Source organism: Columba livia, chromosome 13 (genome assembly GCF_036013475.1).
Source record: "Columba livia isolate bColLiv1 breed racing homer chromosome 13, bColLiv1.pat.W.v2, whole genome shotgun sequence".
Taxonomy (NCBI): domain Eukaryota; kingdom Metazoa; phylum Chordata; class Aves; order Columbiformes; family Columbidae; genus Columba; species Columba livia.
In genome coordinates, this window is record NC_088614.1 from 20,914,834 (window position 1) to 20,942,415 (window position 27,582).

Here is a 27,582-nt window from a genome sequence, read left to right on the forward strand (position 1 = left end):
AACGTCTGCATACCATAATATGCCTAGGGATTCCACAGATCAGTGAGAGACCCTGCAGCCAAACTGGGGAGATGAAGCTCTTCTCAGCAGCCCTGATACCACTGAGATGAAATGCAGATTTGAATCCCCGAATCTGCTGTACCATTCCTGAAGGCATTTCGCTCAGTACCGCTTGATCAGCAAAGATTTGGCAAATAAGTTAAAGTTTGTAGGAATTTTACGTCTATTTCTTAAACTGTTTAACTGTGTCTTGCTGACGGTAATATCCTTTCAGGAATAGAAATTACGGTTTATGATGCGCTCCCTGAGTAGTAATTTCTGGAATAATTTATCAAAATAATCTTGTGAGCATCTAATGGAAACAATGATACTTGCAGAGAGGAACCCCCTAGTTACTGTGCAGACCGACACCGTGCCAGCGCTGCCGCTCCTCCGTTAGCAGGTACCGGCTCACCGTGGGAAGTTGCACCAGACTCCTACTGTATTGCTTTGAAATCTACCACTCTTGCAGGGGAATACTGATGTCATTTCCTGTGACAACGAGCACATCTGTTTGCCACTGCGTCACAAACGGAGCTTCTCCCACTCTGCACTGGAGCCTGCGTTTTAAATAAATGACAACGTATTTGCATTCTTTTTATTTATTTGAACACTATGATTTAAGAGCCTAAATGCAAGTTTTTTCCCTTTATTTCTGCAAGTAGCACTGCAATCATAACTTACAAAAATGTTTAAAATACAAAATGTACATGAAATTACAATACAAGGCTCTGTAAACATCTAGAACTTAATCTTTATTGTCCCACATTTTTAAATATAAAACTTCAATTTGAACATTTTCCGAACCTCAAGGAATGACATCCATTATGAGTATCAAAAATAGAGTTTCAAAGCTTTGTATCAGGACAAAACCATCATGTTATTTTTAATTCTTTGGTTTAAAAAGGATGGCAGTTCCCCTGATAACATGAGAGAAATTCAGATTGCTAGTTTATGGGAATTTCAGAAATCACCCCCCCTCCTGCCCAGATTAATGTGCTACCCCTTAATAGTTTGTTTTTAACATCGATCTCTGACCCTCCTCACAGCGAAGCTACCTCGTCGTTAAGGCGTTCCTTCAGGATAATTGCATTATTAAAAAATGTTGGAGAGGTACGTGGGGAGAAGAAAGGACTTAAGGGCAAGGAAGTGGATGCCAACAAAATATCAACAGTTGCCGGGTTCTGCTGTTGTAATTAAATTTGCATAGTCCAATAGAGATTGTGTGCTTTTTATGTCACTAAAATTACATAAGATTAACAGTCTTTACCTATGTTATCACACAAGCTAAAATAAAATTAAGACCCTTGTATTGAAGCTTTTACAAGGCAAATACAAAACTGCTTTAGTATCCAAAGCTATATTTTGAAATTTCATTTTTAAATAGGAAAGCGTCTCTATGTCTACAGGCATCAAGGTATTTAAAGGCATCAGAAAATTTAGTGCATAGCAACTCTGGATTGTTTGGGCTCCCATATTTTAGGTACAGTGTGAATTCCAGCTACTTGGAGAATTGCAAGGAGAGTCTGTACCAGCAGGATAAAGGAGCATAAATCCCGTACAGTATGAAAAGCTTTAAAGTTAGAATTCTCCTACAAACAATGGTTAATGCAAAAGACCCAATACATGAATGAAAACTGGAACGTGCCACCAGCGCGGTCTGTGGACAATGACGTACTTTACAGTGTTGTGGGGGTTTCTTTTGTTAAGGTGTTAGACGTAAGTAGATGTATTTCTGAGCATGTGAATCCTTTTCTAGCATCTTTATCGTAAATGAGTAGAGGACAGAGTAAAGCACCATTGCTGAGGGACAATTACAATATCACACTTCTCAGATTACAGTCCTGCCAATTTTTTTTTCTGCAAATTCAGAAATGTGCACCGTTGAACAATACATTCACAAAAAGGATGCCAAAGATTCCCAGTACGCACATAGTGGCCTTGCATTAAGTTGTCTGAAATAACTGAAACATCACGATTGTAGCCTTAGGCTTAAAAGGAAGTACGTGATAAGGAGTTACAGTTTTACCCGCCCAATGTACGGTCTGTTGAAGGGTTCCTGACGGAGCCGTCACAAAGGTGCGGTTACAGCTACCACAGTGGTATTGCTTGGGTGCTGCCTCAGATTTAGGTGGTGATGTTCTGCCTGCAACAGGCTTGATGGGAAGTTTCCCCATGACTGTCTGCTGAAACGCAACATCAGTACAAGCTGTGTTTACTCTTACAGGTATTATAATGTAGTAATCTTATCCACTTTAAGACCATTTTACTGTAATTTTGAGAGTCTAGAGTAATTTTCTACTGAAAGAGGCATGTGCTCCACGTTAAACCAATAAACCGGTCACAATTGTCTGAAGTAGTTTATATCCACGTACACTTCTATATTTCAAACTTTTTGAGTGTACTTGCTGTTATTTTTCACTAGAGCATCATGGCTCACCTAAATGAGGAACTAAAGCTGGCATGTGAAATGTTTTGAGGTTCAGCGTATTTCTGACCTTACTTTGCTGTGATTGCTGTACCCTGCATGTTCCGTATCAGAACGCTCAGTGTCTTCTGGGGGGGAAGTGTCTGTGGCCTAAGCAGGCAGTTTCAGATCCTCTCCTAGGTTTCTGATCATAGAGGCCTGGTATTTTTAATAGCTATGTAAACAGATTGTTTCAAAGGTGTCAGGTAACGTGGGCAAGGGAAATGCATCCTTTGAGCACAGCACAAAGTTTGCTGCTGCTACAAATCTTGTGTATTTCTTTGGTAGCTTCTGCTTCACAGATTTACCGTTAAACATGGGCAAATTATACTACCTAATCCCTAATTCACAGGAAATTACTATTTAGCAAACTGACGTTTATAAACAGCTTAAATTTAAGGAACCGTAATTGTAATCTCCTTAGGACTTCCAAGTGGCATGGTCAGGCATACAACATTCTTTCATATGCAGATGTGATCTATTGATTTATTGCATGGAAAACTTGAATGCCACTGAATTGGTGATCTCAAAACCATATTTTGTAGGGATAACAGGAACTCTTAGATCCTCAGCAAGTATTAACATTTCTCCCGTATCTGACATGGCTTTGATGTTGCTGTTCTTTAATCTAAAAGCCTACTGCTCAAATTTGATTACAAATGTAACTTTCTAAGAAAAGGCTATTTCAAGAAGGAGCCTGTGCTAATAAAGAACAGGAAGATTATCCACAAAGTTATAAAAGTTAAATTTTGGAATGTCATTTCTATCCCAACACTTCCATGATGGAATGGTCTTTTTGCAGCCTATCAAGTAACATTTTCAGTTTATAAACAAGTGCAGATCTACATTTGGCTTTGCTTCCTATGAGTCTAAGAAAGAGAACACTACAGTATCTGTATACACAGCGGCTTCCGTGGCACTGGCTTCAGATGGCAGGTGTGACTTGCCACTGGAAGATTGTATTAAAAAATAAGATTAAACGATAGAAGCTTTAAAGGCTTTCCAAAAGGACCAAAAGGTGTTACAGACTCTACTACCTCTAAGGGAAAGCAGCACACTGAAGATGTGTATTAAATATTTTTCCACATTCAGTACTGTGAATATTATAAGAGCAAACTAACATCTCCACACATCTGAAGCACTTACAATATAAAAGTATTCTACTTAAATGCAAAAAGCAAAGCTTGTTTGTAACTTTAAAACAGTTAAAGTATCTGGTGTGGATTCTGTGTGTCCATTTTAAGAAGTCTCTTTACAGCATCTGAGGAACTATAATTAAAATGCTCTGTCTCTACATCACAAATGTAACCCGCTAAAAGGGCTTTGCAAGGATCCACTGTTCCAGTTCATAAAGGCCACAGAGTTGGAAGCACAGTAAGTCTAAAGAGGAAGAGGACGAAGAAATATTCAGAGAAACCATTATTTCATGGATGTTTAGTTGTAAGCTTCTCCGTTACTGGATTCCATCAGATATTCTTGTCTCCAGAGATCCAGGACATGTGCCTGCGGACTGGCTGGCCACTGGTGTTCCATGCGACACTGAGATCTGTGACATGTCTCTTCCTATGATCTCATTCACTAAGGAAGAAAAAAGGTGACTGTTTGAATGCCTTCCAAAATGCAGAACTCATCAGCGTATCACTTTTAAAATGAAATGTTTAAGTGCTAAGCCTTGATGCAGTTACGTACCAGAGGATGAATGAGGAACGTAAACTTCAGTAACAGTTGAGCAAGGCGGAGGGGGGAAGGTTCTAGTTTTGTTACTGTTACACCACGTACTCACCGTAATTCATGGAGGAGACTTCCTAAGCATTTGATGAAAACGAGCACGTACGTACTTAAGGCAAACAGGTAACAGAAAGGCACAGGTCAGTTTAGCGCAGACTTCCAAACAGAGCTCTTTCTGTTCAAGGGGGTTACAGGCACGACAATTAACTCTAGTAACTCTCGGCTCTTTCAGGCTACTTCCAGAACTTCCTCAGAACTTGGATTTGCGTTCGTATTAATACTATAATGCCTATTTAATTGGCCAGTTTTCTGAGTACTTGCATTTCTGAAACTGCAATAATAAAAACTCCCTTAGTCATCAGTTGGCTTTTCTATAGTGACGACTGCAGACTGCCTATACAGGCCACGTCAGTTTGTGCGTGTCAGATTCCGCAAAGGTCAGTGGGCCATCACTATACGGAGCGACACAGTAGCACTTCTCAGCAAATGACAGTTTTGGAGTGTTACTCTGAAACCACGATAATTGACTGCAGTGCAATTGAGTTGGGAAGGTGATAGAGAAAATGTATTTTAATTGGTAAATGTAAATGCAGTGATATGAATGTCCATTTTCCAAAATGGGCAATGGTAGGTTTAACTAAAAAAACTGAAGAAATCTTCTAAGTGGTGATGAAAAGTATCACATTAAATAGTAACAACAAATTTAGATCAGTATGAGATGATACCCAAAATGGAAATCATCACGTAATAGTTAGAAGAGGCAGTCGGTCGCGCTGTCTTCCAGGGCTGAGTGGCAGCAGGTGTACAGCATCTCTTACTCAGCAAGACTTTGAACACGTGGAACTATAGTCATATAGGAAAAGCCTCTGACATGGATTTGTTTGGACAGTCTATAAACATGAGTTTAATGGGATCCTTTAGTTGAGTAAGGACCATTCCTAGGAAAAATAACAACTTTTTGTTTTGCTAGTGAGCCACTTCTATTGAAAATCACATCTGATCTGCTCTTTTGTTCTGTTATTGGGTAACTTTACAGAATGGTACTGGTGTACTTCACCACCCTTCTTAATGCTTCCTACCAACGCTTCCTGCCTGGTAGAAGAAAAACAAAACCCATCTGCAGGTAGTCTGAGTTGCTCCTCCTGTTCCGCAGCCTCAGCGTTGCCTTTTGCTGCAGCGGTGACGTAAGTCGGTCTGAGAGAAAATGCAGTAAGTTCTCTGAAGTATGCATATGTACATAGGATCCACCTCTGAAAACAACTTTTGTCTATATTCTTTGCATTTACTTAGGAAAGCTTTCAAATAACGGTATGGCACATACCCAGCTGTAACCATGGAGGAGGTATTTGTTACCTAAAAGTCAATTAATGGCAGCCCAAAGGTTAAAGCAGTTCTGGTGAGCTACATAATAACCAATTCCCTCAAGCATTACCAGACTTGCAATTTATTTGGCTTCAAAAAAGTCTTTCACTCAATGAACTCAGCTGGCACTATGACACTGAAAATTGTGTGACTGCAGGTAGGACACTTTCGCAAGTATTTTTATTATGCCAACACAATGCATGTTTAAACAACTGGTAAAAACCAAGATGTTTGTAAACAGAATTTAGGTGTTCGCTTGTAAGAACTACGCTCCCTCGGCTCCTGTCAGGCCCTCGTCAGCTTGCTCTAACTACACGCCCCTACCATCTATTATCCAGGTTATGCTACTGACAGTTGCTTTGTGCAAATCAAACAGTGCAGCTGTTCTGTGCTACTAAAACTTTGATGAGCAGTACAATAACAAGCAACATAGCTAAATACCTTTTATATTTTGAAATTATTAGACGGTTACTTCCTTTGATATGTATCTGTACCAGCAACATCGGAACAAACTGGTCTGTACTTTGCAACGTTCTGTAGTTCCCCAGGCAGAGGCGTGTAACTGAACTGCATGTAGCCACGTGGTATTGAATGTTCCTTAAATCGCATTACACTGTGAATACAATAGCTGGTCATGCGGTATTTTATTTGCCAAAGTTCTGCATAACTCATTATGTAGAATATTAAAGTTACAGGTTAGTTTGTGTTGTTTTGCCCTTTTAAGAAAATAACAGCTTTGTTTACGGGAAGCTGGTTTATAGCACAGTGGGAGAGCTCTGCTATGCCTTTCATTTTGCTGTTTGAGAACATCTTTGGCACCATTTTTATTAATAGCATAGCTAGATTTATCTGGTTGATATGGATTTACATTAGAAACATGTACCGTTTCCAAGGGAAAGGCAGTACCTTGTCTTCTTCCCAACAGAAAATTCTAGAAAATGTTACTTGCCACAGTGATTCTGCTAGGATTGCTGGTTTTTAAACCCAACTGGTATTCAAGTGTTGGCTTTTGGTTTTTTAGGAGGCAGTATCTAAACTGGCGTCTGTCCAGACTGCCGTGCAGGCCTCAGTGGAAGGCCAGCGTTCTTTCTCTGCTGTCTGGCAAAGGTGCTTTTCCCAGGCCACAGCCTCCTGCCTAACACGGCTTCCTACGGTGCGCTTTCCAAGAGCGCCTATTGCAGCCGTCTGGAAATCCGTAAGCAACAAAGGGATGGGGGGGCCTGCAGACTCCAGAAGGCTATACAGTGATTCACACTACGGACAGACGATGGTGAAAGTTCTTCAAAGCAAGCCCAGCCTGCAGAAGCCTCGTGCGGCGCCGCAGTCTGGCCGTGGCGCGGTGGGAGCGGGCGGCAACGGCTCCTGTGCCCGGGCTGCGCGCAGCGTCCCGCGGAGCAGCGGCGCCGGAGCCGGGAGAGCAGCTTTCCTAGGGAAGGCTGCCCTTAAAGCTGGAGAAACGCTGCACAGAGCCAGGCTGAATATTTACCAGGATCGGGCAGCCTGGAAGTCCTGTGGAACAGCTCGCTGGAGAGATGTAGACCTCGGCTTCAAGGCAGCAAATAATGAGATGCCTGCATATATCTAAATCGGGAAGCTTTTGGCTTTATTTGAAGGACACCCTGTGTTTACCAGCATTCTCACAATTCACTTGTGTTTCTGATGGTGTAGTGGTATGAATTACAGAAATTTAAAATGTAAATCATGTAGTCAGTACGAAGAGTCAAAGTCCTACGTAGAAATGTACAAGACTGAAGGTGAAATCATGGCATTTGCCTTTTTGTATTAATTTGCGATGGAGAAAATCATGTTATTTCAAAGACTAGAATAGCAATCAAAGGGTTAGTATTTGAAGGCGTGACACATTACCTCCTCCAGCACAGGGTCCATCACAGAACATGTAGTGGTCTGTGATAAAACTGAAAACTTAATTAATGAGCATAAACATTGGTTTTCTGCAATGTTGTCTAGCAAAATCTAAGTTCTTAGGTGACAAATTGGGAGAGGCAGTCAATCCCAACGTCCTGAGACAGGACAGAGCTCGGGCTAAACTGGTGATGCTTTATGAACTAAAGAAAACTGATTTTCTGTGCTTCCAGAAGAATACTTTCCTGGTTTTGACTATGGGCTGCATGGGCTATGCTGTCCTAGAAATGTAGCTAGAAGGACTTCATATGCCCTTCTGCTTAACCTTAAAAGCCATCCTGTTAGCAACTAGGTCCTGAGAAGTGTATGTATTAAAAAAGCCATGCACCTTGGTATTTTTTTAATACATACACTTACTTTTTATAACCTTTCCTTTCTTGAGCACAAGTTTCTAGGGGAAGGCTGCAGAGCTTTTTCAGGATTCAGTAATACAGATCTTGAGCACGTTATTAAGGTCCTCTGTGGCCTGTCTGCCAGGTTCATTTGTGTTGTGTAGTTTATACCTGTTGCCTCTTTGAAAAGAGCAAATCTCATGAGACTTAAGATGCAGTTGAACAGTTATGTGAGTAGGACCTTGACTCTTCTGTCTAATACCTCCCCCCGGTTCAACCACTGCATGTTTGTTGCCGGCTCTTCTGACTGCTAATGCGATATCCTGGACCTCTACTGTCAAGAAATGAGGAGCCAGAAATACTTCACACACTAAATAATTACGGAGGTCTAGTTAATATGTGGTACTCATTTAGTACCTACTGATCACCTGGAATTGTTCTGCATGACCAGTGTCAATTGAGTGGACAACATCAAAAGTGTTCCCAAATGCTTTCTGCACTACCCATCCAGGCTGCTGATCCTGAAATACCGTCCGAATGGGATCAAAGGAGAGAGGGGTGGCACACGCTGCCTGTACAGAAATGCAGGAGGCTCTTCCAGTACACAAGCGGTAACTGCATTTGGAAGACTTGTTTGTCAGCTCTGGCATGGGTTAAATGCAATACAGCTTTTTTGTTTTTAAATAAGGCTATGAAATGGAAATGATGTTAACAACTTTCTTATGTCTATTTAATTGACCTCTTTGGCAGTTATCCCAGGTTTCAGAATTTCAGCCATTACTTTATTTGCAAGCGTTTCACCTTTTACTTCCCGGGTATTTATGCACAGTGTAAGCTGGCTGGTAGATTTATACTAATAGTTAAAAATAGGTTGTGCAGAACAGAATTTAACGTGGTGGGGAGAATCTGCTACAAACAGATTAGGCTTGACTTGTCAGTAGTTGTGCTACTGTACTATTGTATTGCAAAGCTGTTGGTGTGGCTTTTGTTTTGTTCTTCCCGCTCTGCTGCATCAAAAAGGCACAAACATGCTGCACTGAAAAAGCACGGAAAGTCACCCAGAGGCTCAAGCCCCTTTCAAAAACAGTGAGCAGCATACTGACATCAATACCAGCGGAACAGAGTAGAACACAACTAGCTCTGACCTTTGGATCTGCTGTCAAGCCGGTAAAATGAGAGCAACCACATACTCTGTTTTACTGGGTTGTTCCGCCCGGTTTGATTTCAGTGTTCTGCTGCTGAGCCCCTGAGGCTGACACAAACGGGGCCGCAGCTCCTGGGAGGCCTCTTCCCCTTCCCCTGCCCTTGTCTTTGAGCTGAGGGCTTTGGCTCTTGGTCACTGAAGACCTGCATGGGGACAGCTGGTAAAGTTATTGCTCCAGCTGTTCGTTGCATGAACCACCAGACTGTCGATGAAGATCTCTTAAAACTGTTGCAATTTGCAATCCAGAGTTTTAAGATGAACTAAAATTAGGTTGAACAGCTCAGCCATTTGTGCAGCGAGTGACACACAGAGCTAGGGGCAGTAATCTTAGCAGCTGTTCCACTGGAGATGCGGCCTGTGATCAGTACTGACCAACCTCGCGGGAGAAATTCTCACCGACGAGGAGTTGTCCATGTTAGCTGATCTGGACTGAACAAAGCTCCTACGTTATGAAGCATGGCAACATCATGAAAGCTGGTGCTTTTAATAGTAAGTTGCTGAGTGGTTTGGTTTAAAAAAAAATAGAAATTTAGAGAAACAAGTTCTTAAAAGAGGAACCGGTGCTTTGATATATATATGTATGTTTGTAAGATCTGTGCCTTTTTCCCACTGGTTTGTTTAATCAGTTCTACAATGTCACCATAATTTATTCTCTCAGTGTGAGACGAGTCCCTAATTTGTTAGTCAACTTGTATACCTGTACCACTTTACTGAATATTTTATGTTAGAGTAAAAACACATTTAGATGTAGCATGAGCTCCAAGACAAGTGTTTGAATTTCTAACGTGAGAAGTAAAGGCATTACCTCTTTAAAACAAATGCCAACCAAGTACTAACATGCTTCTAAATTGCTCTGTACTTAATTCTCCATATCTCTGAATGCTAAGAGACAAATATTTTGTTCTGGAACACAAAGGAATGTATAAGCAATTCCTGAACATAAAGGTCTTTCTGGGAATAGTGCAAGTGACCTCTGGTCTTGCAGGAAGCTGGTGATCTATAATCAGCATCTATACATTCTACAGGTCAAGAGAATCCCTCTAACAGGCACTTATCAAGCATTTTACGTTTTTGTAGGTCAAAAATAGTGGCCGAAAACTGCCATGGAGAACCACAAACAAACTGGTCCAGATTACAAACCATTAGGCTTGTAATGGGCAGCATTAGGGACCTAGGGGAAACACATCACAATGCTTCTCCAGGATGTGCCAGCAGCCTCCAAATGGTGTTTGTCCTAGGGAATCTCGGAGCCCGATGCTGCATCTTTTGTGCTGAATCGTCCCGTTTGGGGTCAAAAATCTGTCATCTGCAACATTCTGAAACGGTCATTTCTAACAGTTCACTACAGTAGCTGTAGCAGTGCTTATGTCTTGAACTTGCTGTATCATTACTTGGTGGACGCTTTTATTATTATCTCTCCCGACAAGTATTTTCAATTACCTTTTCTGTGCCGCCCATTCATCTTATTATACTTCGCATATTCTCCTAATTAATTTAGGCTGGTGAGTCCTAGCTGATTCAGCATAACTTCTGTTCCTAATCTTTGGTCATGCTAGTTGTCCTTAACCAAAACACCCCACAAAACAACATGTGTGCATCCAGTTCTTTTGTGGCCTTGGGGACACAATGTGGGCACATAACAGATCTATAGAGGTAGCGTTTGTTCATTCTCTGCTGGTTTCCTAGATATTCCTAGTATTTATTCACACTGTTATTTAACACTACTGAGCAAGTTTGTATGGAATTGTCCATTTCAAATTCAAAATAGCTTTAAATGAGCGTAGTTTGGAGAGCTTGTCTTTGTAGGTGTGGCATGAGGCCAGGTGTTTTGTCCTTCCCTTACCCTAGTTTCCACTCCTTGCACTGATTTGCTTTAATCACCAGGTCTTCCTGCAGAGCTTTCTAGACAGTTTTTGGTTTCTCACTGTTCTGGACAGCTGAGCAGCAGCAGCGTCACATTTACCAGCTTCCAGTCCCCTGGCTCCAATCAGATTGAGGCAAGAGGCGACACATCACAGTTAATGGTCCAGCTGCTGCGTGCTGTGCCAGAGCTGTTGTCTGGCCTGTCACCTAGTTGAGGTGAATTGTCAATGTCTGTTTATCTGTTTGTTCTAAAACCTTTTTACTGGGCCAGGTCATGAGACATGTCCCTTTCTCAAAGGACTTTGGCATGAGAATCTCTAGTTCAACTGTGAACATCAGTCAAAAAACTTTCTAAGTTAATTTATCTGCTTATTACCTGAATCTGTGATTTGTCATCTTGTGGCCAGGTGTCACATTTAACCTACTTACTGATTTTCTGTTTTCTGCATTTGAAAGCAGCTTGTCGTCTCTCACACCAGAGTAGTTGTACGCTTCATCGGAACCTTTGTCAGCAGTTCGCAGATGGCCTGCAACTCTTTTACTCTTTTGACTACCTGTTTTTTGTGAAGTGAGTTTTATTGCTTACCTATTCCCTCTTGAAGATCGTCACAGCCCGTAGTGCTGAGACTGCCACAAAGCAAAGAAAGGTTTAAAATGTGTTTTAAGTAGTTCCCGTACGCTCCTTTGGACCAAATAAAGAGATGTTTACCCTTGTGGGTTCTTCTCGTGATCTAGCGCTCCATGAAGCAGTTATCACACTACCCATTTGATAAAGGATGACTCAAGTATTCCATTAGTGTGTTTCCTGCCTTTGCAGATTGTCTATCTCCTATAGCTATGGTTGCTCTTCTGCTCAGCAGTATAATTAAGCAGCTGTGCTCTTCCTAACTTCAGCCTGAAAGCTAAATCTGTAAGCATTCTGTATTACTAGCTGATCAAGTTAGTGGATTTGACACTAAGCATTCTTCAAGGTACAGAACTATTCCACTAACTTTGCTGTGTAAACATATCTCTTGCATGAGCACCATGTGGACTGTCTTACACCAGATACCTAAAATACTCGTTACTTTAATTTTCAAGAATGACTCGGTTCTCCGATGCCAGCATTTGTGTGTAAGCCTATTTCTCTCTGGGTTTGGTTTCCTGTGTGTGCCCTTTATAAAAGGGACCTGTCAACAGATGCTTCAGAATTCCAACTCTGGGGCTTGCCAACCTGTGTGTCACTCTTTAGTTGATGTTACAAGTATTTCGGGTTATTTTATTATTCAATTGATTTTTCATTTATCAAGAACTGCTTTTCGACAATTATTCTGTACCTACCAGATTCTGAGTTGCACAGGATACAGTCTAGAACACAGAAGTAATCTAAGCCCTAACTGGTATTTTACTAACCTATTCTATTTACTGTTTCGAGATATAGAAATGTCAATGTAGTGTACAGTCCTTTTTCTAGATTTCCTGTTCTGAATAGCAGCTACTTACCTTACCAATAACATTTTGATATGTAAGGAAAGCAGAACTAAGTCAGTTTTTTGAAAGACGGTAAAAGACCAACATTGTGATTTATTTTAGTTTCATGGGCAAACAAGATCAGTCTACACGCTAATTGTGTGCGAGCTTTATTAATGCTATACACAGAGCCTGGTTACTTTAGTGTTAACAATCCCAAATCTACTGTACGCTTACTGGTGTTCCCCTTTAAAAAAATCTATGGGTAAAATGTGCTATATGTGGTTCTATATAGAGAGAGAAGAGAGGAAGAAAGGGACAGTGTAGTTCTTTGACATTGTAGGCATGTTTGTACTAAAGTGAAAAACACTTCAGAGCAATGAGTATAAACACAAACACGACCAAGGTACCATGCATCAATTGCTAATATTGTTACTATTTAAAAGTCGTAGTGCATAATTATCTTGTTTCTATGTGAAACAAAGAAGGCAAAAGCATCTTGAAATAAATCCAGATGATCCTTCCCAATTACAGTGCACATTCAACTGGAAATCTGTTTATGAACCTGTATTTCTCGTACTTAGATGGGTACTGCACGCCACTGTATTGCATCTATTTAAATGGACGTAGTTTCATCTTTTTTCAAAAGGAGAAGCATTGTACATTTCTCATAGTTAACTGATCTGGCCACTCTACAACCTTGCTCATACTTAGGATTGTCACATCCTCTTGTGTCGTTTTACTAGATCCTGCAGCACTCAGGAAGTTCCGTGGCAGCTACATATACTTTACGTGGTGGCTTTTACTGAACGACTGTACACCTGAATTTCCAACTAGTTCAGAATACACAGGTGTTCAGTCATAGCAATACTTCAGTATTACATAGCGCTTTTCACCTGTAGATGTTACAACTGTTACAACACTTTCCCCTTTCCTTCGTGCTCCAATTTCAAACATTGAAGCATGTCAGTAAGCAGACTCACCCTCTAGATTTTCCACATAGGAGTTGGACATGAGTGCTGAATGCTGAGTCCATTTCTCTGTTGAACCTGCTGGCTGGTATTCCAGGTCAGAGAGAAAACTGTCTGTGTCAGAGAAGAAGACAGACGTAACTACTGACTGCACTAAACCAAGACGTTACCGTTCGCTCAACCAGGAAGTGACCTTCCGTGTTCTTGTAACAGCACTAACCGTAAATACCCAGTTTCATTCACAACTACTACATATGTTGACAGAAGTAACTGTTTATAAATTATCAGAGTGCCTATTAAACCAATATCACTTATCTTGTAGATTTAGTTATTTTCAGTTAGCAGCCAGTGCCATGAAGTGTGTAACAGTTGATATGTTTGGATGTCTGCCCGCTTGTATCATAATGAATTTTATACTACATACATTTCATTTTAGTATTTGTGTTAGTTTAGAACATTCCTCCTGCAATCTTCTCAATCCGCTTTGCTTACTGTGGTCCAATTAAAAGTGTTTATGCCCCTTGACAGCACCTCCACTGAACAAGGTAGGCAAAAGAGCGCTAGTAAAGAAAGCCTTTCGTTTAGTTTTTCCTGTCCTTTAAAGAGGGGACACCGTTGCTGTGAACAGCTGATCGCCTCCCGCTTACTGCCCGCGCTCAGGCCGCGGTGTCGGGAAATGGACTGTTATCTCACATTTGGCGATGTGAGAAACCAAGGCGGAAGTGGAGAACTGTATTCCACTGAACTGTCTTTCCTGGGGGAAAACTGTAAGCAGAATAGTGTATTTATTACTTTAACCAACAAGTGTGCTGATTCGATTGTGATTAGTGACCCCGCAGAGCTTACAGCAGTATACTGCGGTTTGTGTTGGTTTTCTTCCTTTTTCTTTTTCTGCCCGAGCCAGAGCTGCCAGTTTAGTAAATCAGGCTTTAATACAATTAACAAGTTCACTCTGGAACTGGCTGATTTGTGCCTTCTGGATAGAGCCACACATTTGCTTTGCCAGTATGATTTCTGAGCCCGGCTTAGAGATGACTCCTGGGAGAATGAGAGAGTCTGTTCTTATTTCCTCCTGGAATTCAAGCACTTCTTATGCTTAATTGTTTAAAGCATGAAGTTATATGTATTTAAACAGGAAGTGGAAAGCATTATCTGGGTTTCAATGAATTCTTGCCAAATAATAGGAGATTAAGAAAACAACATTTTCCCCACCAACTATGGTAGAACTAGCAAGAAAGTAACATTTAAATAAAGATCTAATGAACCCCGGGAGATGGGCAGAAAACTACTGTGGGATGAAACATTTACTGATAATCTTCTTTAAAGCTGAGGCTTTTGAAGGAGCAGACAACAGGCACACTGACAAAAGGCCTCCTGAGAGAGCAGTGGAGTTAATTAGCTCTTTTAAGCAACAGTTTCCACACCATAACGTCTGCATAGCTTATGCAGTACGGATTATCTGTCACTTTAGCATTCTGAGCAGTTTTTCTACTTGATTTTATACACAGAGGGGTTCTGAGCAGCTCGGCTGCCCTATCAAAGCTGGGCACAGTCTCTGCCCTGACGCAGCGCGTCCTGCGCGGCACACGCGGGTGTCTCCAGCCGGCGCGGCCTGCCACGCGGCTCGCGCTTGCCTCGGGCACACCGCAGTGGCTGCTTGTGAAGCCAATGTGGTAAAGGAAGCAACAGCCTTTTAACGTGTGTCCTATAGCTCAAAGACCTGTTCAGCCGACACTGGAGTTAGATAGAACTTGTGCTACTAGCTAGATATACATTAAAAATACCTTTCTACCTTATCATTTCTTAAATATTTGAGAAAGATTTTTACTTCCTTAAGCAATACTAAAATCTGTTTTGTACCCAAAGAATGTAATGCTAAAATTAAAACTATTAAATTGAAATAGAAAGCAAGAAAACTGATATCCTGTACATCCTATCTATTTAACTGATCAAAAATTCATACTTTTATGAACCACCTCTTTGTCTTGGCTCTTCCCTCAAGTAAAGACAGGTTAAGAAAACCTTTAAACCATCAATTATCTGCACCAGATTTGGTGGGCTGGACAGACGTATAGATGAGGCTCTTAGGGACATGGGGTAGTGCTAGAGTTAGGTTATGGCTGGACTCGATCTTAAGGGTTTCTTCCAACTGAAATGATTCTGATTGTTTGCAGTATCACTTGAGTACCACGGGGTGGGGGAGAGGGGCTAAATATGCATTGCAAAAAGAAGTTTGACATAATTGTGTGGCAGGTTTTATCGGCTGTCTAGGTTTGGTCGTACTGCTGCATCCACCAGAGAATTAATGTGTTTTAGAGGACAGATGAGTGAATTGCTCTATTTACAGAGGAAATGAGGTCAGTAAGCTTCAAAGACTGTGATGGATAGACTGCAGCACGCACTTCTTCAGATACAGGCCTTCTCTTGTCAACTCCAGAGAGAACTCCAGCAGCTGCATTTCTGTGAAGAATCCCTGCGGCTGCGTCACCCTGCTTAGCGCAGTATATTTAGCCTGGGTTTGACTCCACGGGACCAGCAAGCAGCACGGTGTCAACTTTCCCTAAAAAAAACCAAACACCCCAACCTGCTGGGCTATAATTAACCTCAGTCTTCTCTGCCGATGCTGTTGGTTTGTGATCAAGTCCAGCCATGCAGCAGGCCGTGTTCGCAATGGCAAACTATCAAGGACACGGGGGGTTGCCTTGCAAGTTACCATTTCAAGCAATAAGACAGGCTTACTTTTAGTACTTTCAGGTTTAATGCCAACTTTACTAAGTACTTCTTTTTTTAAAATTAACTGGTAAAATGAGGCTGTATGAAATGTTAGGACTCGTATAGTTCTCCTGTGCACGTTATGTTTATAGCTATGTAGATAGAGTGAATGTGCTCTGCAGTTACTTGGTACAATAACAAATATCCCTGCTCGTGTCATGGTTACGATGTCGCACTCTGCATGTAGGTATCACAGTGAAACCAGCTCACGTGAATCAGACGTTTACCCCCTTCTCAGGCAAGACACACGCGTCTAACACAGTAAGTAAGCGTGAACCTCAGAGCTAGAGGACACATGCTGCCCAGTGAAAGCAGTGTGGAAGTGTCTAAGCGTATTTTTGCAGGGGCACAAGGGCATGCCTAACTCCGTCCCGTTCTACTGCTGCCAGCACCTGCACCACGACATACACCTGTCACTTGTGTTTCTAACCTCTTCTAATTCTTAAATGGGAATATTTTTTGGTGGTTCAAGTAGCTGAGCTTACTTTGAATGAGTTACAAGGTGTTCTGTGGCTCTCAGAGGCAAATAGGAAGTTTCATACGTTAGCCGGTTCTAGACACCTGAAGATTCACCTGAGGTCTCTTTACACATCAGCACTGTCACGGCTCTTCTCAGCAGATGCCCTGCTGGCGGATTTTATGAGCACGTTCTTATTAGTTACTTCTGTGACTCTCCAGAAGTTCAGCTGAAGCTACAGTAAAAAGCTACCTGTAAAGATGTATGTATTTTCCAGCAAAGATCAGAATAATCTCTGAGCTTTCCAGCAAGAGAATTGATCAACTAGGGAGTTATCACAGAACTATTAAAATGAATGAATGTAAATGGCTTAGAATTCTACACGGAATGTGTCTGCCAAAGCAAACTTATTGCTTTATGTACACAAAACAGAGGATTTCTAGTTGTGATTTACAGTAAATCCACATACTGGGTTTTCTAATCTCCAGCTTTACCTAATGGAGATGCAACGAGTAACAAAATGTAAGAGGATTAGTGGAAGGTCATCTTGATTTGCTGAATACAGCCCATCATATTACCTTAAAAATGGTTAAATACAGTTGTACATTAGAAATCTCACCACTGTAGAAAGCCATGAAATAAAAAGTAAACTTGTTCCTAAACTGCAAACCACAAAATTTTAGATCAAGAGTATTAGAATAGATTTAAATCTGAAACTCAACAGGACAGGAGGAAAGGTAAACCACCCCACTAGAAACGCTAAGAGTGGGGGAAAAATTGAGGCCTCATTAAAACTAGGCCGAGTCTGACTCTGACCAGCTTTTTTCAAGTGGGAAAGCCATGGGGCCTTTATTAGGTGAGTGTGCGATGGAGCGCAGTATGGATGAGGGATGTGCAACAGGACACAAATTACCAGCTGCCTGTTTCCTGTGTTTCAGCTGCCCTGTTGACACCTGTTTGCACCTCTAAATGTTCTGCTGTCTGTACAGGGAAACGTTAACCCCGGGGAGCTGGGCAGACTTGCTGAAATACGCTAAGAGAAAAAGAAGGCCCAACATACAGGGCTGGGCTGGAGAGGAGGGAACGCAGAGGGGACAAGCGAAGAACAAGAAGCTGCTTTTACATACTTCCAGTCCGAAAGTCTACCAGCTTTTGCAGATGGACTAGTGCAAAGACCTAAGCAGGAAAAAGTACTGTTCTTCAGAACACCTTTTACGTAGTAGCAGACACTACAAATTACTTTGAAATTGTGTACTATTTCAAGTGTTTTCTGTAATAGCATTTTAATTTCATATCTAGGTGTACTCATGCATTCTGATCTCTTGTTTCTTCAAGTGAATTAGAAAGCGTTTCCTGCAGGAAGCAAGGATGGGAAGAGGGGAAGCCAAACAAAAGAGCACATTCAACGTGGAGATTAGAAAGATGTAAAGACTTAAATCAGATCCTATTGAAAACCAGGAAAATAAGAGCCACAGAGAACTTCAGTAGGGGGAAAAGAAGTGTGCTGTATGCAGCCACCCACAGAGGATCTGCCTTCAATGTAATCCTCTCATTCGCGGCCTGACCAGAGTGCTGTTTGCTCGAACTGGTGAAGGGCGAAGGAACTCGCCAGAATTTAGCGAGCTGCCCTGTTCTGGTCGTTGGCACGCAGACCCGACTGCGGAGGAGCGATAAATGGTGAGCCCAGGTGCGCTGACCGTCCAGGAGATGCCGGGTCAAGACGGATCCAGGTGCCCCTGGCCTGAGCGCGGGTGGCTGGAGCAGCTCTGCGGGTCTGTTCGGTGTCGTGGATTTGGGGTTTTTGTGCTGAATGGTGGCTGAAGAGGCAGTAAGGCTCTCTTTTCAGAATGTGTGTCACTACTGCCGCTTCTGTAGGCCAGGCAGGGTTTGGTGGTTTGGGGGGGGTCTTGTGTGTGGTTTTTATTTTTCGTTGTTGTGGTTTTTGCTTGTGTTTGTTTGTTTGTTAAGAATCTTAAATCATACTCTGTCATGATAAACAGTTTAGGAATTCCAGGGCTAATTTGGTCATGAGGCAGCACTTCCATACTACACTCAAATCCTGGTAAGATTTCTTAAAATATTTCATATTCTTGGCAAAGAAGATTTCTGCTGTGCTACTTTTAAATCACCGCATGGTACTTGACAATTCTTGATGCAGTCAGGGGGGCTGAGTTTGCTTCCTTCTCTAAAGACCGCTGTCTTACACTGGAGGTCAGCGATCCAGACACCATTTATAACGTTTTTAGTTGGCTTTGCCTCAGTGTTTTATTTTGAACGGTTTATTCGCCTTAACTGGTAACACTTAAAAACCTATGTTCCCACTAAATATAGCTCTCAGCTTTGATATATTAGCTAGGAGATCACACGGTAGCAACATTTGTTATTTAGGCTTGGATTTTTTTTTCCTTAATTGTTACAACATTAATGCATAGTAGCCAATTTGCTATTTGTGGTTCCCTCTATTTGTATGGAAACTAAATTGTACAGAAAAAAAAATGAAAGAATATTTAAAATCACGGTTATATGTTGGATACATGATATTACAGAAGTGTTCTTGTCTAAGCTGTTTTTTAATTTGAAGCGGCCGTGTGGAGGGCAGTGAGCGTCCTGTCCCGCGCTCGTCAGGACGGTTGGGACAGCAGGGTCAGGCCACCGCCTCACTTGTAGCTGCAGGTTGGAAACGAGGAAACAAAAGTCCCCAAGACGCCAGGCCAGGCCCCGGGCACGCGATCACGGCCGGGAACAGACCGAACCGAACGGGAGCTCTGGGCTGGCAAACGGGGGGCTGCTGCCACGTGCTAGTTTAGCATTGAAAACCGTGCGCTTTCACTGTGCTAAGCAATGGAAGTAGGCTCTAAAAGCAACTAATATTTGTGATATGGGGGAAAAAATATGGCTTTCTTTTTACTGTGCATTCTTTTTAATTTCTGAACAAGTATAAGCAAACTGGCAAGATGCTCACAAGTGCTAAGCACTTCTGCTTATATTGTGAAAAGTTTAACTGCAGTATTTAGTTGTATTTTATTTATGTCTACATTTTTTGTGGGTGTGGAGGCAAGATAAAAGTAAAGTTGTATCATGACACTTCTTGACACATCAGATTTCTTTCTCGCTCATCTAGTACAGAAGTAGAAAATGCTCATTTCCTTGTTGTGTTCTGTTCATAAAGCCTTGCCCTGTTCCCCTCAGCACATCCTTGACAGAATCAGTTCCCTTCCTTTCTAAATCAATCAGATTGATAAACAGTGTTTCTAAAAAGAGAGCTTGGTTTAAATAAGGTGGCTATTTAACCAAAAACCTAACTGGATAATCAATTGCTCTCAGTTTCTTCCTGGTATGCTGTGTCTTTCCAGGCATTTCTTTCTCCATTTTCTCACTGCTGACTGGAGGTACCAATAGCAGAGCTGCAAGGAACGGGGACTGACCATACTTAGCAGGTGGCCTACACTTAAGTCTTTACCTTACTGCTGATGCAATAAGTCATTACTAGGGACAGTCAAAAAAACCCTCTAACATAACAATTAAGGTTATTGTAGAGAAAAGATACCAGTAAGACTCCCTTCATCAGTACCAAACACCTTTTATACAACTTTCAAGGCCAGGATTTGTGTTCTTCCAGTTTTATTAACGACATGTTCTTTAAATTGCTCTGCATCTATGCCTCAGGTCGTCTGATGTTTAGGATCTGACATCCCTTTTCACTTGGTTGGAGAACTTTTGCAATCCACCACTCTGCAGGTATTTAAAACACAGAACTCCAGAGCCTGGCCTTTTGCATTACAATGTCCCTGGTTACGTTACACAAGTGGATTTCTGAAAACGGTGGCCAGGTGGTACGGAGAGAGCAAACAAACAGCCACGGTGAGCGGAGGTGCTGGAGGATGACAGCGTACTGACAGAACGGCCGCCAGTGCCAAAATGCATGTGGTATAATTTGAAAACTCTAGCTTGCCCTTTAAACCTGGGACGACTCCAAGAAACAAGACTCCGAACTACATTTATACTTACATTATTGACTTAATACTGAAAATGTACCAAAAAGAAATTTGAAAAGGCTTCAAATACCTTGTATTTAAGGTGTCAAGATGTAGGAGTAAATCCTCAAGCTCCATTTTATGACAAAGTTCATGTGCAAATTAGACTAAAGTACATGACCTGTGTAACTACAGATTTACAGCTGGTATCATTAGTTTTAAGTAACTGCTTTGAACACAAAAATATTATTCCATTTTGATGATACAAATTTGGTTCTGCGAAGAGGAGCGTGTTCTAAACAAAAAAAGCAACCCTCCCATACCCACTTTGTAGCTTAATGTAGATTATATCCCAATATTAAAATAGCGTAACCACTTACCATCATCTAGTGTGATGTCCTGTAGCCCTATTGTTTGAAAATTCAATTCTCGATCTTCAGGTTCTGGTTTAATGTTAATAGCTGCCCCGTCTGGTGAAAATGGAGATGAATCGCATACGGGATGGTGTACTAGGGATGCTGCTGCATTAAGACCTCCCAGTGCTGGACTGTGTGCTTGCGGGGAGTGCTGTCCCGAGTGACTTACAGTGCTCGGTGGGGGCGACGAGGCAGGTCCTGAGCTAGGAGACTGATAAGGCATAGGCTGTAGCTGGGGTGAAGAAGGTCCAGACAGCGGTGAATGGACCAAAGGGTGGGAAGCTGTTGGGGAGGAGGATGAAGCAGATGCTGCACTTGTAGAATGGTACGGGACTTGCTGCAGCTGGGGAGAAGACTGCCCAAGGGACCGACTCATTGCAGAAGGGATGGAGCCCTGCCCAGCGCTTGGGCAGTGGTATCCCATCGACGGGAGGTGAGAGGATGACTGTCCTGAATGAGCTGGGTGTGCTAGCGGGTGCCCTGCTGTACTTGATGTTGACACAGAACCTGGATTTGAAGAGTGAAACTGCATTGGTGGTAGAGCTTGGCAGCTAAGATTTATCAAATGAGGTACAGCCGTGTCCTGCGGAAATGCCAGAGCATCAAATCCTTGGCTGGAGGCAGAGTTCATAGGAAGACCAGACTGTCCATTGTATACATTGCTGGACTGCATAGGCTGGTAAGAAGGCCTCACAGGAGGTGCTGATGTTACCTGAAAAGACTGAACCACAGCAGGCGGCAAAACATGACACTCTTCACTTGGACTAAGGTTTCTACCTTGCATGTGTGGCAGGTGGGATACTGCTGAGGTCACCATTGCTGTGTACGGTGGTTGAACTGGACACACAAGGCTCCTGGGTGATGTGGACAGTAAATTGTCATGTGGATTCCCTTGCTCTGGTGAAGGCAATTGAGTTCGGATGGAATGCAGGCCCTGGACATTGCTTGTGTGAGGCAGGGCCAAGGACGGAACAGCAGACAAATCCACCTCATCTCTGTGCTCTTGCTTCATAATAACTAGAAAAAGTAAAACACTGTATTACAATTCCAACCTGTTGGTCTCCTGTGATAAAGACCCAGTAATTGCTGTTTAACAGCTACTACAGTATTGTTTGTGTCCTTGCTCTAATTTCACTTCTTCTGCTCTACTTTTTTTTTAAACTTTATGCCTTCTGTATTAACCCCTAAAAGCAGGAAGAACTCTCCTAACACTTTTTCCCTTCTGAAGTACCCTCCCACGCACTGTGTGTTTTTAAAGACATTTACATTTGCAAGCCAGCCAGAGCAGGCCCAGCACACTGAGGACAGAGCTGCAGGGGCGCGGGTGCGGCTGCTGCTGGCCCTGTGAACCCAGGCGGACACGAGTTCAGTACCGGGCACCAGCACAAGGGGAACGAAATACTTAGCTGGCTTCAAACTTTCCTTGGTAGAAAGATGCTAACACTTTTAACTGCTCAATTACTACTCTATACAATACACTCTTAAACTGTTATTTATTAGTCAAATGGATTTTAAAACGTTTGTGCAATAACAACTGTAGTTATAATTAAACTTGCTTGTATACTTAATGTATCAAATGCCGAGGTAACATTACTGAAGTTTCTGGTGAAGGTTTTGCTACCTGTACAATTAGCATGCACAGTTTCTGCTCTGGCTCAGAGACAAACTGTTTCTTCCCAACATGCTGCAGTGTGTCCAGAGCAGGGACAGATACTTGATCCTCCTTGTATCAAAACCTGGCGGGGGGGCTGACATCTGCTCCTGCTACCCTCCGTGTCATCACTGGGCTTAGAGGTGCAGCTTCTGGGATTCACTATCAAATTATTCTGTACAAAGTGTCATGAAATACCTTGCTGTAATCACAGCACAGGAGCTTCTTACTCTAAATTGCAGCTTTTTCATTAGACGAACTTAAGTAAGTTGTTTTAGAAACGATTCAAAGCTAGTCTTGTCTCCCTGTCCATGGTAGAAGAATGTCTGAATTACTTTCCAATGTCTACTTTACAAAACAAAATCAACTTCAGCTTTTTTATTTCATACCTGGTGTGTAAGTGAAACGTTGGGACTGGCTTTTCTTCCTCTTGCCATTGCAGAGGTAAAACTGCACCTGAACTGCAGCTGTGATGGCTTTGTTATGGTATGGAGGAACTTCAAGTACGATGTTTGCCTATGTGCAAGTTGAAACAAAAATGTCTGACATATCAAATGCACATGAACCTGCTCTTAATTACACAAAAGTTAAAACACTTATTGCAAAACTAAGCAAACCGGTATTTTGAAACTGGCAAACTTCAGGTGTATGCATGTTACACAGTAAAAGAGTACGATAAGCAAACTTATTTGGAGACTTCTTCTAGACACAAGCGTTCCGAGGGTAACGCTTTTAATGAACTCTCTCGGGATGCTTTGTTGCTCTGCCAGAGCACCAGAAACCTCTAGCAGGCAAAGCATTGCATTCTGCATCATTGCGCTTTTAAGAAAAAATTTAATGCGCTGGAAACTATTTGTCTTCTTAGCAAAGTTATCTTCAGGTTTTCTTTCTCTATTTCTTTTTTTCATTGCTTTCACAAGCAGCACACTGCTTCAGTTCCTTCAAAGCACCGTCTTAATGGCTGCTTTGTAGTATTAAGCCAATTCGGAAGTCTCCAGTTGTCTGTCTGAATCACCAATGATCTGCTTTACTAAATGAAGTCTGAATTTCACAGCAACAATCATAGAATCATAGAATGCTAGGGATTGGAAGGGACCTCGAGAGATCAGCTAGTCCAATCCCCCTGCCGGAGCAGGACCAGTAATGAAGATGGCTAGTTTCTTGTTTTAAGACAGAAAGCTTTCTAAAGTAAGAAAAATGGTTTCTCACCCCTTGACACTTTTCCCTAATTATTTTCCCTTCTACCTCCCACTGAGGTCGTCCATCTGTTGAGAGAAATTTACAAATAATTCAAGCAAAAAGCATGTTCTAAAACACTTAAATACTTGATCTTAAAAATACTTCAATACTTCATATAAAAGTGCATTTTTTCAGTCATAAAGAGGTCATCCAACTGCCAGAGACATATTGTGAACAAAGCATAAACAGACAGATGCTTTAGGAGTTTAACACCGCAGACGTTGACCGTAAGTTCCCTGCTGTGCCGGATTCCTGCTGATTACATACACTTGGATTCAGCTCCAAGGGAGGCAGTACGTGCTATCAGTGTACAGAGGGATTCCCCCCCCCTTTATAAAAGCTTTTTTGAAAGGTAATTAAATTACTACTAACAATTGTGATTATTTAAACAAACATGCTGATGACTGAACCTGGAGGTCACCAAGCGAGAGATAACACACGCCGTACCGTCACACACATACCCACAGGTTACGTATGTAAAACACAGGCAGTCCCTGCACCGAAAGACCCTGTAGCTGCAGCAGCAGGCCCGTTGTTCGCGTGGGAAGGGAAGTGGGTCACCTTGGCGAACCTCGCTCTGCTCCGCCCCCCGTAACCCAGCGTCCTTCCTCTGGCGCTGGGCTCTCTGCTATGGGTTTTGTACAGCTAACAGCAGTGCTTCTTTACAAGGCCTTCAAGTTCTGTGTCAAAATACACTATTTTCCATGCATTTTTGTCTAAGAAAGAAATATTAAGATCAAGGTGTGCATGCAGAACTACTACAGAACCAGGAAGCAATGCTGAGTAACTGCACATCTTTGAGTAACATGTAGGTATGTACCTGAGTGTGTACATGCACACCTCTGTATGATACAAAACAAAAAGCAAACTTGCAAAACGTTAATTATATCTGGTTGTAGTAAACTACAGATGGAAAGTATTTGACAGGGTTCTTTTGGTGTTAGATTCTCTAGTTTATGGAGTTGCATTGTTACAAAAGTGATACAAGAGAGGAAGAACACAGGCTTAGAGAAAACAAAAGCTTTGAAACCTGCGCTTACACAAAGACAGATGTTTTAAAAATATTTATCCAAAATCTGCAAGTTTCTTGCTTACTTTGAGGTTCTATTTCCTACATATTAGACTGAAAAATTTAGTCTACTACCCTATCAAAGAATAATTTATTTAATGTAATGAGATCAGTAGAACGCAGTAAAATTTTTCTCCATATGACATAGCGTGACGGAAATGCTGTATCTCTAGGGTGCCTTCACTGTCTCTAGCACACCTTAATGGACATGCATGTCTGCAATCTCGTTTTGAACTCTACTTTCCTAAGATACAAGGAGCTCTCACCCATGACTACGTGCTGCTTAGAAGGCTGAACGTGGATTCTGGAGAATGAGAATTATGTAATACAGCTGACTATAACGTTTCTGATCTCTTGGCAGTGAAATCCTCGACCGGCTTGTCAAGCACGCAGGCGCTCAGTCGGCGTCCGCACGGCCAGCGCTGGCTGCTGCTCACGCCGCTCGGCCGGGACTGGCCCCGGCACGGGCCGCGGTGCAGCTGCCCACGAGACACAGCCAGACCTGCAGCACCCGATCTGAGCCAGACCCTGACACCCGGGAAAATGCATCCCTGCACAGGAGCGCCTCCAGAAAACCTTACGCAAACATATGGAAAGAAAGCAGTAGTGTTTTCTAACTAATATTTATGTCATTAGCTTAGGAATAAGTCAGTTCCTATGCAATGATAAATCATACTAACGTGACATCAATGTGAAATCGTCATTTCCGTTAGTTCCCATTTTCTTTTTTTTTCTTCTAAGTTATTATTTTATTTTCTGATAATAAGGAGCAAATACATGGTATGATCTGTCAACAGCATCTTCCAAAACCCACACAATTCAGAGTGAGCTAGCCTGGAATTCTCTACCTGAACCAGAAGTGCTCTTGTGCTCATAGATGAGGAGTGCCCCAGCGAAAGTGACAGATGACACTTGTGACACCCTTACTTCCTAAAATCAAGCTCATGGAGTGGTTTTGGTTTTGTTTTCAAGGAGAAAAGTAGGATAGTATTTACCTTGTCCCTTTTCAAAAAATATAATCTTGGATTCGGGAAGGAAGTTGGATCCTGTCACCACCATCTCCTGCCCGCCGTTCACCGCGCAGCTGTTGATGCTGTACTTCTCAATCTGAGGGAGCTCCTGAGCAGATCGCTGAGCTTCAAAACAAATAAAGGCAGAAGTTATCATTCGCAGTTTTAACCAGAGAGACATTTCTTGTATGATCCTAACGTGAAGAATCGGGGATGAAACTAGAATGACCATATGTTCACACAGATAAATTATATTTGTGTATGGTTTACCTTTGTTTATAAAATTATATTGAAACGATGTAATTATAGAAAAGAAACCTCAAGAAGCCATGAATTCCAGCAATCTGTACTGTTACAGCAAATTACATTTTTAGCTTAGGAATAGTGTTTTAAAAATGGCTTTACTAATTTTTAATGGCAAAATGAATTCTAGGAGAAATTCAGATTGTTGAAGGTCATGTTTTGATTCCTTTAACAGATGATCTCTCTAGAAGCTCGGCTGTTCATCAGGTAACACTGCGTAAAGCCAGGTAATGGCGCAGGCCCCGCGAGTGACATGGGCTTGCTTCTCCCTGCAGTGAGTACCTCAGGAGCGATGCGGCCGCTCGCGGTGTGACTGCGGTGTCAGCTTCAGAGCCTAACACAGCCTTGCTCCCCCAGACCCTCACTTGGCAAGTAACATCTTCAAATAAACACACACTAACTTTTGGTAATGGAGCTCCTTCCACACAATGCTTTTTACACACACTTGTTATATATAATTCTGACACTAAATATTGTTAGAATGACAGTACTACTGACACATACAGAAAACATAAGTATAAATGACATATAGTTAAAGCAATCTTACAGCATTCAACAGGTATGGAAGCAGTCTGCAGAGATAAGACCTTTCCACTAGGTTGTGGGATGTGAACACGAAACACGAGTCGCACTCTGGTATTCTTTCTTCCGATATCTGTCTCTCCTTTACGGAGCTCTATATCTGAATTGCGAAGTTTCAAAATACCGGCGCAATCGATACTGGAGAGCGGTGAGGACGGATGGATCAAGAAAGAAATGGAGGAAAATGAATCAAGCTGTTGCCAAAGTATACCCTGTAAGCCTTGCTTTATCTGAGCATGAAGAATGTGTTCTAATTTTTCCCCATGTTACACTATTTTAATGTTATTTTCAATGCCTGAGATTAAAAGATCTGTTAGCATAAAAAATAGCAGCAAGCTCTCTGCTGAAACAGTTTGTCTTGTAAATGTCTAGCTGCAGCTTTTCTAAACCTTTAAAAGATTATGTGCTATTGCACACTGCTTAACCTTCCAAGTTGTTTAACACAGTAAACATCACTTGCAAGGCACAGGAGACCTATATTTAATTCTGCCTTAGGAAGAACTAGAGAATGACAACAGTGTACCCATCAAATCCCAGCTACCGTTCCACACAGATACCCAGTAGTGCCATGAGACACACATACTTTAATCAAGTAACACGTCCGCGTAAACTGCGAGGAGTGTTATCTTGCACATGGAGGTGACCCACGCTGCGGGTTCGTAGCAGTCGGTGAACTAGCACAGTCTGCAGCTAGGGGCGTCTAAGCTGGCTTCGGAAGTCTGCTTAAGAAATACATGGTCACTGACCCTCCAGCTACCGCAGAGCAGTTTA

General features: G+C 42.1%; 1 protein-coding gene across 3 annotated transcripts in view; it reads right to left on the reverse strand.

Moving 5' to 3' along the window:
- Positions 1-27,582, reverse strand: part of NFATC3 (nuclear factor of activated T cells 3) — a 76,098-nt gene that overhangs the window by 6,911 nt on the left and 41,605 nt on the right. Inside the window, exons 5-11 of one of the 3 annotated variants that reach the window (XM_065028492.1) lie at positions 26,777-26,949; positions 25,912-26,052; positions 23,818-23,873; positions 22,998-23,124; positions 20,922-21,974; positions 13,351-13,452; positions 626-4,084 (exon numbers count right to left, since the gene is read on the reverse strand). In XM_065028492.1, coding sequence (XP_064884564.1) covers positions 3,960-4,084; positions 13,351-13,452; positions 20,922-21,974; positions 22,998-23,124; positions 23,818-23,873; positions 25,912-26,052; positions 26,777-26,949 — 1,777 coding nt within the window. In that variant the 3' untranslated portion in view covers positions 626-3,959. Of the gene's footprint in view, positions 1-625; positions 4,085-13,350; positions 13,453-20,921; positions 21,975-22,997; positions 23,125-23,817; positions 23,874-25,911; positions 26,053-26,776; positions 26,950-27,582 lie in introns of those variants that run through there. The other 2 variants (XM_065028493.1, XM_065028494.1) reach the window with 2 other exon arrangements.